The sequence below is a fragment of the Corticium candelabrum genome, chromosome 21 (genome assembly GCF_963422355.1).
Source record: "Corticium candelabrum chromosome 21, ooCorCand1.1, whole genome shotgun sequence".
Lineage (NCBI taxonomy): Eukaryota > Metazoa > Porifera > Homoscleromorpha > Homosclerophorida > Plakinidae > Corticium > Corticium candelabrum.
Genome location: NC_085105.1, coordinates 4,974,151 through 4,989,150, shown reverse-complemented (window position 1 = coordinate 4,989,150; position 15,000 = coordinate 4,974,151). Strand labels below are relative to the sequence as shown.

General features: G+C 41.8%; 1 protein-coding gene across 1 annotated transcript in view; it reads right to left on the bottom strand.

Moving 5' to 3' along the window:
• The window catches only part of LOC134196433 (digestive cysteine proteinase 1-like), a 12,159-nt gene extending 2,133 nt beyond the window's left edge, over positions 1-10,026 (bottom strand). The window contains exons 1-2 of the mRNA XM_062665552.1: positions 9,837-10,026; positions 3,040-3,286 (exon numbers count right to left, since the gene is read on the bottom strand). Of these exons, the coding sequence (XP_062521536.1) occupies positions 3,040-3,286; positions 9,837-10,004 (415 nt within the window). The 5' untranslated portion in view covers positions 10,005-10,026. The remainder of the gene's footprint in view (positions 1-3,039; positions 3,287-9,836) is intronic.
• Between the last annotated feature and the right edge of the window lie 4,974 nt (positions 10,027-15,000).

The window sequence follows — 15,000 nt, the reverse complement described above, 5'->3', positions numbered from 1 at the left end:
CTGAGCAGTCAGCATATTGTTCAGTCATGTGTTGATGTATCATTGATAAACTCCCAAACCAAGTCTACAGTTAATGAATCTAGCTATACAGACTGTGGTATTACATAAAATGACTTAAAAGCATTATGGAAAAACATGAAGCGACTAATCCGTAGGCAATACAAACTGCATGCTCTAGCTCAGCTATCTTAATTACTGTAAAGCAAAACAAATTCCTAATTTCATCTATGCATTAAAACTTACACTAATACTATAGTTTCATGTACATAACAGAGAGCACTCGGGCAATTATGAAGTAGACACATTAGCCATAAGGAACATTGGCAGCTACTGGGGGGAGTATAATTTGTAATCTTCATTAAGTCAAGATGCTATACACATATAAAGGAGAGCTGTCTGACTATCTGTCTGTGTGTGTGTGTATCTGTGTGTAAATCAGAATCTCCAAGAAGGGCGAGTCTGATCTCCACTAAATTTGGCTTGCGCACGCTGAATCCATCCATGTCAAAAGTGAGATTGTCGTCGTCTTCCCTACTTCTCCCGGGAAAACGCGATTTCCTGCGGATGGAACCTGCCATGAACCCATCTCCGCTTGTGTGCATATATCTCCATAACGGCCAATCGGATCTGCACCAAATTTAAATTGCCCGTTCCTGATGTCGGACGGTACATGCGGAGCGGTCGTTTATTGCAGGCGACATTCTGAATGGCTAATTCATCTCTACCACAGTATGGCTTTATCAGTCTTGATATCTTGTGCTTTGTTTTCTGGCCTTCCTTCTTGTATCACCTTCTTTAGCTCTGTCATTGTCTCATCTCTTGCTGTGGCTTCCTTTATCTGCCTCAGTCTTTCCTCTGAAACTGCCAGACTTCCTCCCGTAGTCTGCGAAATATTGTTCTCTTCTTCTCCAAACGTGAGAATGTCCCCTCACTTTCTCTTGACTCATCAGTAAGGTACTCTCTGACGTGCAAGTTTGTAGAGGAAACAGTCGCTCTCTTGAACTGGTTTTATCCTATAAACACGTCTAAGCTAAACTAGTTTAAGGTGCAGCTAGTGGAAACACAGCCCCAGACTCCTGGTAGGTCTTCCACGGCATCACAAACTCATTTTGGAAAACCTGTATTGCAATATATTTATGCGAAAGGGCATTCATTCTCTTCCACCTGTATCAACCAAATGGGGTTCCAAAGGTGGTCATTTCACTTGCTGCTTAATCCAATTCCACTTGCCAAAAGCTATTCCTTACATCTGCCACAGTAAAGACCTTTGCATTACTCAACTGACGGAAAACTTCCTCAAGCATTGGCAGTTGGTAGTGACTCCACCGTAAAGCTTTATTGAGAGGCTTTGGATCTAAGAATAATGCAAAAATTTGACTATCTGGCTTCCAAACCACAACAATGTGTGACACCCACACCCATCTCAACGGTGCTACCTGTTTCTCAACTATTTTCAGGTTTTCCAGTCCAATTCTGACTTCAATTTTGGCTTCATTGCAACAGCAACTGTTTGAACTGGTAACTGTACTGGTTGTACAGTCTCATCACCTTGAAAATGCAACTTTTTGCCCTGTCAATCTACTTCATGCACCCTCAAATACATTCTTGAGTCTAGCAGTCAGATCTGCCAAGTCAGGCTGGGTGAACAGTTTTTTGTTGCTGGTCTCACTTCTGTTCCTCCATTGCTCGTGTCTTGTCATACTTAATTTCTACTACTCCATTTGCTGTATGCTCTAACGACAGAGACTGTCACCCCTTACCAAAGCTGCCCTTGTATTTTTCGTGATTCTTTTGGGTTTCGTAGAGAGATATTGCATTTGCCTTCTGCTTTAAGCTTGATCTTGTTAAACATGGACATTGCTGCTCTGTACGCTCAATTTTGTTCCTGGTGGCACATCTTCTTTCTGAACAATGATACAAGTTGCCCTGGTGTCTATTTGATGTTTCTTCCACCCACTTTCATCCATGCAAATACCTGTTTCAGATACCCTTGTACTGCCTGAATTGACACCTTCTTGAGCAAGAGTCAATGACACCAGATCACCTTCATCACTACTCTGTTGTGTGCAATGGACTGTTTTCTTGTCTGCTGTGCCTGATCTACACTTCCGCGCAAATGATTCATTTTGCTGCATTTATTTCTGTTACCTGGACAGTTATCTCATCTTCTTGCATGTTTCAATCCAGTAACTGCAGTCGTGTCTGGACTTTCAATTGTTCTTGATTGTCCTGCTGTCTTCCAAGGCTCGGACTTCACCTACTTCTTGGAGTCTGACTACATGAACATCATCGGCTCCACTTGCTCCCATATCTTTCATTTGCTTCACAGTTGCTTCATGGTCTCTACAAATATCCACGCAAGATGTTCTTCTGAAGCAATTGCTTCCTTAGGCTATCATCAAGGACTCCAAAACAATTTTGGCTGTTAGCATTTTATCAGGTTTGTCTCCAAACTAGCATCTATGTGCTTTACTGCGATTACGAATGTATCAAATGTTTCACCTGGATGTTGCTGTGTTCTATCCACGAGAAATCTCTCGTATGTCATGTTTGTTTCATCCATAAGCAGCAAGCTGTTGTATATATTTTCTCAGTCCAGCATGCCCCATGCAAGTCATGAACGTCACCAGACAATAATCAACTGTCTGGGAATTGAGATGTGACTATCTCATAAGAATTTCAAACTTACTGCCACTCTCCAGTCCTGAGACAACGCTCCCTTTCTTCTGAGTGGTCCTGGCATAGGCTCTGTTGCTTGTACTAGGACCGCGCCTGTAACTGCAGCTAGCTCCACCGTGTGTGCTTCAACTTGTGGCACTAACTCTGTTGACCCCGGCTCTAGCTCATCGCCTGACATCTTGTGTCGATTGTTCTGCTCTTGTTGCAAGTCAGTCCAACACTTCTGACACCATGTAACGTGTTCTATGTCTACATTCACGACTAGTTGAAGTACACATACAAGAGAAGCAATGCCTACAGTTTAGTGTCATGTTACATAATAATAATAATACCACTTAGACCAGTCTACAATACACTCACCTTCTGGAACGTTAAACGTTTCCTCAGGAATTTCAATCCCCAGATTAAATTCATCATAAAAGAATTCATACTCATCATAATGTGAGCCAAAAATCCAGTCAAAGCCAAGAAAGTGCAGGTGCACTGGAATGCTGCTCGTAAACACTGTGGCCACAATTAACTTGTAAGTGTTTTTCTTGTACCCTCTGGTTTCTTCCCATTTATACATTGTAAGATTTTGGTCGTTATACAACACTGGTCCAACCACCTGATATAAACACAATAATATTTCAATGGCCACATTAATACATAATATACATTTAAAACAAAAACTACAAATTTGCTCTGACTCAATATGCTAGTCAACCTAACTACACATAAACGTCACTTTGGCTATAGACAATAATCTTCATAATAATGGGTACAGACTGACACCTTTGACATAAATTGTTTCCCACTGTGTCAAACATTGACAAGTCACTCATTACAATTATCACTGTTAAGCCAATAAAGCTTGTATCTCTCTTTATTGGCAATCATATAGTCAATACGAAGCCCACAAAGCAACTGACACGTTGTAGAGCTAACATTCCTTCACACTTGCTTTCACATCCTATGCTATTGTCATGAAGTTAGACTAGCCTCAAGTTGTTTTCGCTATAATTAACTATGCAAATGACAAAGATAGCACACAACATATGGGGTGGAAAAAGACCCATTTTACAAAAGACAGCAGATAAAAAAAGGAATTTAAGAAACAAATCTGACAGTACTGTTGATCACATGAGTCAGTAAAGTTAAGAAAGTTCACATTATAAATTCAAACTACTACGTAATATAAAGCTAGTGCTAAAGTTCATATCTGTAGGAGGCAAGGCATAAAATCATAAACCATGCACTTTCTGCCAAGAGCACGTCAGGGTAAGACTTTAAGTTATGAAAGCAAGACGAGCCGTATAGCCATTCATCATGGCTTGGACTGCAGTGATTGGTATATGACTTGTTTGCTCACCTTCCTCAGTAGAGTTAGGTTTTCTATGGCTTTATGATTTTGAGGTGTCATTGCATCAGGTTGTGTATCTCCAATAGGCAGTTATGTATGATGTGGTTGAGACTGTTGCATTAAAAAATAATCAATAGATGTATGTGCAGACTGGTAGATCATAGTGTCCAATGCTTATAACCCTGGAAATGTTCACAATGTCAAATATCAGCAAAGCTTCAGTTGGCTAAAACAACTCTCTAAGTTCTAGATATTAATAAAACAGATGCCCAATACAAAAATAAGGTTTGAAAGCAAAACCACAATAGATGCTGCAATTTACCCAGAGTTCACAAAAGTATGGTAATACAAGATCTGATGAAGTATGACTCGGGAAAAGGGTCTGGCTATGTGAGACTAGTGAAAGTCTAGTAAAAGTACCACTTTAGTAATATTACCACTTTAGTACATATCTATATCTATACCCATACACCCTTCCTTCTTTACCCAAATTCTTGTAACTTTATCTCTAGGTTAACATAACTATAATTTACTAAACATGCTAGCAGTTTGCTTATTAAAGCCCCCTCACTTTGACCCCCAAGCTTGTGTGATTCTTGCATACTAGTAGGCAGATGTTCCCAGCATTTATCCAATGAGCACTGAGTAATCAGCATGAGGGGTGGGTTTGTCTTTTGATTGAAGGCTCTCTATTGGTTAGAGTAGGTACGTACTGTACTTAAGCAATTTGCATAACAAGGTTGGTGGAGGGTCATCTGAAATGCACACTCAAAGAACGCTATGACCATGAGCTCTAAAATGAAGTGTTTAGTGTGTCTCTAGGACCTTGCTGTCAAAAGTTATTCAGACTTTACTCAGGGAGAAGTCAGCGTGGACAGACTTTAATTGTTGGAGTCTGTTTAGAAATAGGTTTTGCAGTTGACCCTTTCCTTGACTTGGTGTGTTAATGTGGTGTGGTTGTTGGCTAGTCAACTCTTATCATTACTTTACCAGTCACTTGTCTATGCTCCTGCTGCTTTTCTACCACGAGCGATTTCAGTAGTCTCAGATGTTTTCCGTTCTAATCAATTAGATACCTATATCATCATCTCAACTTCATATGATCATAGTCCTATTTGTCTTGTCAATGTCGCTTTGCCACTGTTTGTCATAACCAAAAAGTTTAATCATCGCCATATCTTGTCATATCTTCGTGCTTGTTTCATCTTGTTTCTTTGTATGCTGACAAATGTCATCCTGGATGTGCCTAATGAGAAGATTTGCTGTTGTTGGCAGAAAGTCTTCTTGTTTGTCTACTCATCATTCTTTGAGCTGGACTCAATTCCATCTCTTGTGTACGGTATAAGTTGCCCAGGGATCTCTGGAATTTTCAGCTTTCCCATTGCTTTGATGACGTCCGGAGCTAGACATGTTATGCTGCTTCGTGCCTACTTCGGACACCATGTATAGATAAAGTCTATTGAATATTCCCACTCCAGTACATATCTATATAGACAACATGTACTTGTACGTGATTTCACTTTTCCGATTGCTAGTTTTCGTAGATCCAACAATGTCTACCTGATTCCTTCTCATCACCCAATGTAAAGAAATACTGCGCAGAGGCAGACGATTTGAAAATATTGGCTTTTGTTTTTGTTTTTCAGGAAATGTATTGAGAGGTTTTTGTATACCATGTTGTCCTCCCAATACAACAAAGTATCTTCTAATTCTGTGGTATCTACATCTATAAATGAAACATTATTTGGCAAATATATCAAGCCAATAAAGCAGCGACTCTGAAAAGCAACACTGCAGCCAATGTACCTATAACTCCATCTCTCCGTTTATTATAAGAAAAATTAAGAGACAATTAGTTGAAATGATTTAGAAAGATGGCAAAAGAAACCTTAGTTGGAAGCCAAGCTAGTACATGTAGTAAACTATATGAAAATCTACATCAAAACTGCCTTTACATTAATGAAAAGAAAACTCCCAGCAATAACACCAGTAATGCCAGTGTCCTGAAATGTAATAATAGTAAACCTAATAGTAATTTAGTCTCATAGTTGTGTGTGTGTGTGTGTGTGTGTGTGTGTGTGTGTGTGTGTGTGTGTGTGTGTGTGTGTGTGTGAAAGCTACGCATCAGACAGATAGATCTCTGTGAAGACCTTATTGCAAAAAATCTTTAGATCATTTTGAAGACCAGCATTTGAAAACACTCCAACAAAAAAAGGCAGGAACAAAAGACGATCTCTAAGAGTGGCAACTTCACATGCAATGTTTGTGGACGCTCTTGCATGGCACACACTGGTCTTTGGAGACACGAGCAAAGCCATAAATGAGTTTGGTCGTGTCGACCACTCACTCCACTGTGTGTGTATGCTGCCCTGTAAAAGAACTGCACCTGATGGTATGTGTCAGCATTCTAACCAAGATTTTTCCAACCGTCGATATGACATTATTAAATATAATGATGTCAACTAATGACATCATCAAATGTTTGATGTTGACATATTTGGTAATGACATCGTAAAACTACTTATCTGTTTCCTACTTGTATTAGAGTCAGATGCATGTATATTAGTAGTAGTAATATCCTACATTCCATAGATGAGACAAAATGCGATAGACATAAACTGCAATGTTAAAAAGAAGTGCGGTTAGCTAACTGTAACAAAATGTCAAAAGACTCTATGTAAAGTCTTGAAGTTACTGCATGATTGGTAGACTATTCAATATAATTGCCACTCAGATCTTAATGAAAAGCTCATTGAACATAACCTTGTTAAACATAACACAGACAGACAAATAATACAGCAGATTATTACAATGACAAGTTGACTTAATAAAACTGAATATTATGAGCTGACCTAAAAGAGTAAGGGTGTACAAAACATGAGATTGAAGATAAACAGCAATTAGTAGAACACCTGCTGCAACTACAGTCTCATTAGCACTTCTTTTTGTGTGAAAGGTCAACAGGAATTCACCTCAACTAAACACAATAAGGAGACCATGCACTTTCTAAGACTACCAGATGACATGAGACTATGTATTGTTCTGTAGCAACTTTGTGACCATCAAGACCACTAACGTCTTTAGCTAGATCCGTGATCCCACACTATAAGCATGCTAAGGCTTTCCTTTTGCTTCCCAACTGTCAAAATGACCTTACTGACGGTAATGGCAAGAACACTGTGTGTGATAGAAACATGAATATATATGAAGCCGGCGAATCTGTTATAAATATATATATATATTGAAATATATATGTTATATAATTTAATACATTTAGGAGGTCCTGGCCTGCATTCTGCTCTATCTTTATCTGCTGCTGCTTTTGTTGGTAGCTATAATGCAAGCCGTCAGCTTGTTAATCAGCTATTAGGCTATTCATCAGATGAAGCTTCTTCTTTTCTACATTGGATATGGTTGAAATTCAGGGAGAAGTTGTGATGACAGATCGGCTTTATCAACAGTTATCGAGTGTTCTTCCAGCCACTTTTCCCAATCTTTCTCTTGCTTCACAAAAATCATTTCAGTCACAGTCACACCTTGACGGAATTCAACTAGAGGCTTTGAAACAAGGGTGTTGCATCAGAGACAGAGCAAGGATCAATACTATAGCTAGTCCTTATGATGGAGCCTGGTTAAGGCAACACCAAACAGAAATGTCAACCTGGCTATGCTTCAGCATGAATTTATAGTTACCATCAGAGTATGGTTGGGCATTCCTACATTTCCAGCAAATTCCAACAACGCTTTAAGACATGTGTGTGGTCAAGTCATTGACTGCTTTGGTGATAGGTTGCAGCTATGACAGCACCTTGTTGAAACGTCACAATACTTTATGTGATATACTGCGGCATGCACTACTTTCTGACAACAAATCTTGTAGAAGAGAACAGAACTGTTCTGATAATCATCAATCTTGCCCTGGTGACTTTATCATCCAGACTTCCTTAATGGAAACCCAGCTTTTTTGACATCACTGTCTGCAATTCATTGCAACCATGTTTTGTCTGTGCTGCTGCTATTGAAGCCGGTGCAGCCGGAAATGCTGCAGAAATAAAAAAAGATGAGAGACGTGAGTTTAATGTGACTCAATGTAGAGCAGATTTCTTTCCCATTTCCATAGAAAGTTTGGGATATTAGACTACGGTCAGTCTCTGAAAACTATTGCTTTGAACTCAACAATGTTCACTGGGACTACTTTGAATCAAGACCTCTGAAATCTTTCTGAACAGTTATTGGTTAAACTTTGGGAGTACAATGCAAAGTCAATGTTAATTAAGGAGAATGCATTAGAGTGTGATCTTGCATTTTGGGATGCTTTGTCTTCTCTAGATGACACTATGATGTATTACTAAGTGGTAAGTTAGGGAAGGAATGGCAAGATGTGGGTGTTAAAGATATATAGTAAAATCTAAATACTGTATACAACTATCAATTATTCTAGTATTACGTTACCACAGCTTAACTGACAGCTGTTCATGGAGGTTGCTATATGCCTTCGTCGAGCTTTGAAATTAGCTAAGGAAGGTCGTTACAGTGGCACATTGAACGCATTGAGATCACAGGGTTGTGCTGGGTTGTTATTTCTAGCCGGGTCAGCATGGGCCAGCAAGGCTGGCTCAGGTCAAGTACATCATGTAAATGCATAGCATGCTGGAAAACGAGGCGAGCATGCTCATTTGGTACAAATGGGTGAAGTGAGACGAAGACTCTGTGTCTTATCCGATTGTGGAGTGACCAAGATGTGCAAGAAACAATCTTATCAACTCTGTTGCTGCAACAGTTGCCTGGTGATAGACCTAGGCCTATGTCTCCTACGAATAGTATGACATCTTGTATATGTCTTATGCATTTCTTGATATGACAGTTGTAAAGCCATAGAGAGACAAAACATGAGCAGCTTGGCTTCTGTCCATTGCAGACGTGAGCAAAAGCAAGCTATGTCAATCTCAAGTAGCTAACGCACGTTAATGACAAGCCCATTTAAAAGCACTGGCTCGCTTCTACAGTGTGTCTTGTAGACGCGAGCTAGAATGCTGGGCTGACGCGGCTCGACTTGCTATGTGTGCTCGTGTAAACAGGGTATGACATTCATATGAAAACCAGACTGAATAACCAAAATAAAAAATAATGACGACATGACATTTAAGCATGTCTAGTTCTTATTGCACTACCTACAAGCATACAAAAGAGAACACTAATACGAACGATGTGCAGATACCAATCAAATGCAAAAAACAGACACTGGATCACATGATGTTAATACCGGGCAGTCATGAATACCTATTTTCACTAATGTGCACTTCATCAACCACTGTTTCGGTAGATTTTAGTTTCAAGAGCCAAGTAATAAAAGTGCGCATGCACACACACACACACACACACACACACACACACACACACTCGGGCAGCATACACACACACACACACACACACACACACACACACACACACTCGGGCAGCATACACACACACACACACACACACACACACACACACACACACACACACACACACACACACACACACACACACACACACACACACACACACACACACACACACAAACTTGCAATCTCTGTTCTTGTTGCTAAAACAAAGTGCAATAATCTACCAGAAAGTAAGCTTTTTATTCGTATATTATCATTACTGCAAGTGACACACTCCAAGTGTGAAGCTCAATTTCTATGTCCAGAAAGAATTTTCTTAGAAAGGAAGGTACTAATGATAGAAGAGCAGTTGGTACTATATTGTCAGAACACTACTTGTATTTTCATGGGAGTTCCCCTTATACAATGAATCATTGTTTACATCTAACCGTATAGTTTGTAGTATCTGGTAGAATTGTCTGAATGCTGTCGACAGGTTCATCTTTGGTTCCTTCTGTACCAAAGCAAGCCATATAGTTCATTTTACTTGTCTGTGGCACTATAGAATAAGTGAATCCATATGGCTTCATATCTGGACGCTGGATGATGTCATTCATGCCTACATCAAAATTAAAACAAACAGAATAACAACTGCACCACGCTAGTTTTTGAAGGTTACACAATTAGCAAGCTCGACAACCAGATGGCTAATACTAAGATCCAACATCAATACCCAGCAGGTATAGTAATCCTACCCAAGCTTACTTAGTAGCCTCACCGGAAAACAAACCAGCCCCTCTTTGCACAGCAGTTTTGAGAAAACAAAATGCTGTGTCAGTTATCAGTCATGGTAATACACACATTACCTTAGATGAATCCCACTTGTGCTAACATACATAAAAAGAAACAAGAACAGGCAAACAAACATCTTTACATTCCAGTAGTAAATATTATCGTCCACAGGCTCAGCAGATGTAGTCTTGGCTTTACTATATGCTTTACAACAGTCACAGAAGACATATATTCTTACAAAGTTTGAAAGACAAATGCCTTGTTCCATGCCATTTTGTAAAAATAAGCATGCATGTACTATTGACATGACAAAGCTGGCCCAAGCAAGGCCACCATGCATGGCTCAGCATGAAAAAACTCGCATTTACACTACTTTTTGAAAGACCAACAGAGATTGGCCGAGGCAGGTCCAAGCACAAGTCCTCGTATAAATTTTTAGTATTACATGTACACCAATTTTAGATCATGGCCAGATAACCAGTTTGTTGTATCCCTTAATTTTGCTAGTGTTCACTCTTTGCTTTATATGTCTAGATATACAAGAATACAAAATATTTATGTAATACATAAAAAACAACATAGAGACGGTTGTGTGCTTTAAGATAGTGCTTGAAGAAATAGGGGTCAAAACTTTCACAAACAAGTACTCATACTTTACTAGATCTGTTACTCCTATCCAAGCAGCTACCTTGAAAGCAAACATGAGTGAAGTAGGGATTTAATATTAATTGTGGGAGATTGGTTTCAGATGTAAGGTAGGAGTACTTGTCTGCAAAAGTTTTGACTCCTATTTCTTCAAGCACTAGCTTAATTACAGCACACAGTCATCCCTACTTTGTTTTCAATTTATTACATAGCTACGTCAATGCTTCTACTCTATACAGAAGAAGTTTCATTGGTACCAGGCAAAGCCATTATATCACAAGCTACTTTGATTATGATATGGTAATCGACGTGTGTGTTCCAGTCCCACGCAAGCAGCATAACGTTACCTCTAGAAATAGGGGGCTAAATTTAACAATGCTATAAGGCACGTCCACTTTTATAGACACGCCCTCACTACTAATTGACTTATAGTTAGAATCAGTGGCAGATCCAGACTGAAAAAAGGGTGGTCTATCTATCTATCTTTTTTTCTTTTTTTTTTTGAGACACGGGTTGAGTGCACCAGCACATCAAAATCACCCGGGGACCAAACCCGGCCATTCCGCCAGCCACAAGAATTTCTTCTTGTGACTCCTGTCCGAGTCGTATTCGGACAGGTCTCATGTATGATAATCATTAGTGTTGCACGAGAAGTAAAAACTGACTAAGTGAATGCGATCTATGGTGCCCCGGCCCGACTCAAGCCGAGGTGCGAGGTGTACATGTTAAGTCCATCACAAATGTTTTGCTGAAATGTGGACATACACACAGACTGACTACACGGTTATAAATGACTGACTGAGTGACTGACTAGATCACATGTTTTTTTGGTTTTATATTGGTATACCCAACAGAGGAGACAGGCAGATGTCAAGGCCGCCGTCGCCATCCCCAAAACACAAAGCGCACTGCCTATCCGGTGGTCTCCATTGGCGAGAAAAGAAATCAATTCTCGGCGGACGGTGAAGGCGGGCTTTGTGCCACTCCTCCACGATCCGCCACCTGATGGCCAACGCTGTTACACTCAATATGCTATTAGAATTTAAAGAATTACGATGTTGCCAATAGGATACGATGAAGGTCCAGATGATAAACGATGCGGGTGATGATAGCAATAGACCACACAAAAACGGAGCAGTCAAAAGAGTCACGTCGGACGGAACGTCAGACAGGAAGCAGGTAAGAATACGTCGTAAAGAAGGCTGGAGAGACCTTGCCAATGGACGAGCAAAAATATGCTCGAGATCAGCCCGTCCGTCACCACACGAGTTACAAGAGGTGTCGTGAGAAGGTTGGAAGAGTGTCAGACGGTCTGAAGTCGGAAGAACGCGATGGAGAAATTTGAAAGCAATATCGTTGGAATATGGGGTGTCCAGTCTTGCATCATGAAAAGCGGAGCAAGCTGTCGACCAGCCCTCCGACCAAGAAGGAAGCGTCCACTTATCCTCGGTTAGTGGTGTGACATCTCTGCATTTTGCCATCTGAATGTACATTCTCTTAGAGGAAAGAGGAATCGACGTCTTAGGTGGAAAGGAAATCGACAACAATGACGGAGTGGCTTCGGTGTCGGGCAATGTAAACCAGACGGCTGGTATGGCAGTGTGCAGCTTACGCACAAAGCCTTTAAGTATGGTCCGACTTGATATCGTTGTTGTAATTGTGCGATCTCTTTCCACCTATTGTTCTCTTGTAAATCACCGACAGTGCACAGTCCCGCGGTTGCCATGGAACGCGAATAGAACAATCTGCTGCTCGGATCGGTGATGTTTGGGTTGCCGAACAGAGACTGTGAAGTCGCCTCCGACAACGTAGACGAGCTCGTCCTGTCGGCACCGTTGAAGCGTCGATAGGTTTTAACCAAGGACAAATAGAAAGGTGGTATGGCCGAGGAAACGGGAGATCGGTTTCCTGACAAGAGGCCACGATGGTCGGTAAAAGGACTGGCTGCTCGAGCTAGCCAAAATCGCGCAAAGTACTTCCAACTGTCGTCGCCGGTACTTGTTAGTCTAGAGATCCACTGTAATTGTATAGCAGCGACTTTGTCGTGGATTATGATTCTGGCCAACCCTCCATTGCGCCTGGTCCGACAACAGACTCGTCGGCTTACGAGTTCGGCGTGATCTTTCCAGATAAATTTCCACATGGTCGTGTTGATCTCGTCGATCATTCGTGGTGGTGCCGGGACTACCTGAGCCACGTACCACAATTTGGACGCCGCTAGCATACGTGCCACATACGAACATCCGGCGAGGGAAAGATCGCGTGGTTTCCAAAAGTGAAGTACAGCCCGCATCTTGTCGATTGCTCCTTGCCAGTTCATTTCGTTTAGGGAACGAGCGGCACCGACGTGTATGCCTAAAAGTTTGAGGCTGTCTGTCGTCCACAACAGAGACATGGGCCGGTCTGTGCGGTCCCTCCAAGGACCTACAAACAGACCGCAAGACTTGGAGATATTTAGTCGTGCCCCACTGCCGTCTTGATACAAAGATAAACTCTCTTGAAGAATACGAAAGTCGCGGTCAGAAGTCGTAACTACGGTAGTGCCGTCTGCGTACTGTGCCACTTTCAATACTCTGTGGGTCTGCGGCAATTGCAAGCCTGTGATGGCAGTACTTCTGATAGTAGAAGATAGCGTCTCCGCGACTAACACATACAGAATGGGTGATAAGGGGCAGCCCTGCCGCACTCCTCGTGTTGAATGGATCTTTTGTGAAATCCAGCCGTTGACAATGACACAACTCGATACAATGTCGAAATGTATGAACGAAAGATCTCGCCAATATTCATGGCTGCCATCACTTTGTCGAGAAAGGACCATTCGACTCTGTCGAAGGCCTTCTCCTGATCGAGGCTGACGAGTCCGGCTCCTCTGTCTGTCGCCTCGCAGTAATCGACCGTGTCTTGTAAGACGCGACAGCTGTCTCTGATCAATCTTCCCGATACGCAACACGTCTGGTCTTCGTGGACGATAGTCTGTAGAACGCTTGTCAGGCGAGACGCTAATAGTTTAGTTAAGATTTTATAATCAACTGATAGGAGTGATATTGGGCGCCAGTTCTTGAGATCCCGCCTTTCTCCTTTTTGTGTAACAGTCTGATCACGCCTGTCCGCTGACTCGTGCCGAGTCTACCGTTGCTTAGAGCCGCATGATACACATCAAGAAGATCTGACTCAAGCAGACTCCAGAAGCGACAGTAGAATTCCACAGGAATGCCGTCGACGCCAGGAGATTTATTGCTCGCCATTGAAGCCAGCGCCACACGCATCTCTTGCACAGTAATAGGTCTATCTAAGTATGCACTGTCTTCCTGGGTCAGTCTTTGATCAAGGCTTGCGGTCAGTCGATCGGCTGATTGTTGGCAGATAGAGGAAGCAGAATACAAACGTTCATAAAAGGAAGCCGCTGCTTCTAACATGCCCTCCGTCTTGCTGTAAGTGTTTCCTTCGTGAGCCAGCTCTGTCATCGTATTGTTCGTCTGTCGTTGCCGTTCTAAACGGGCATAGAAGCGTGTCGACTGTTCTCCTCATTCGGTCCATTGTATACGAGAGCATATCCTGGCACCAGCGGCATCCAAGTGGTCCAGAGCGCGCAACTCGTTTTCGGTTTGACGAAGACAATCACGTGTGTTTATATTACGATCCCCTCGTTCAGCCGACAAGCGGTTGTGACACTCGAAAAGTGTGGCTTGGAGATGTCTCCTTCGGCTTTGCCTACTTCTCGCCTGTTCTTCACAGTGAGTAAGGTCACGCAAGTAACACTTACCCACCTCCCACCAATCAACGATCGAAGGAAACCGTTCTTTTTCAAATCGCCACTCAGTCCAAAAGCTTTCGACTTTGTCTACAAATTCGCCGTCTATTAATACGTCTACGTTCATGTGGAAGTAGCCAGGGCCTCGGTTCGTATTGGTTTCCAGAGGTATGGAAGCGCACACCGCTAAGTGGTCCGACCACTGCCATGGGTCTATGCGGACCTCGCTGACGTTGAGACAATCGTCGCTGCACAATATTAAATCCAAACGACACATCTGTGTAAACCGATCGTTATGTCGTTTCCACGTGAAATCTCTACCATTTGGATACCTAGACCGATAAACATCTTTATAATTAAAGCTCTTGATCAACGAGCTTAAACGACGAGCACCGGGATCGGGTCTGTCACGCGAGGCATTGAAT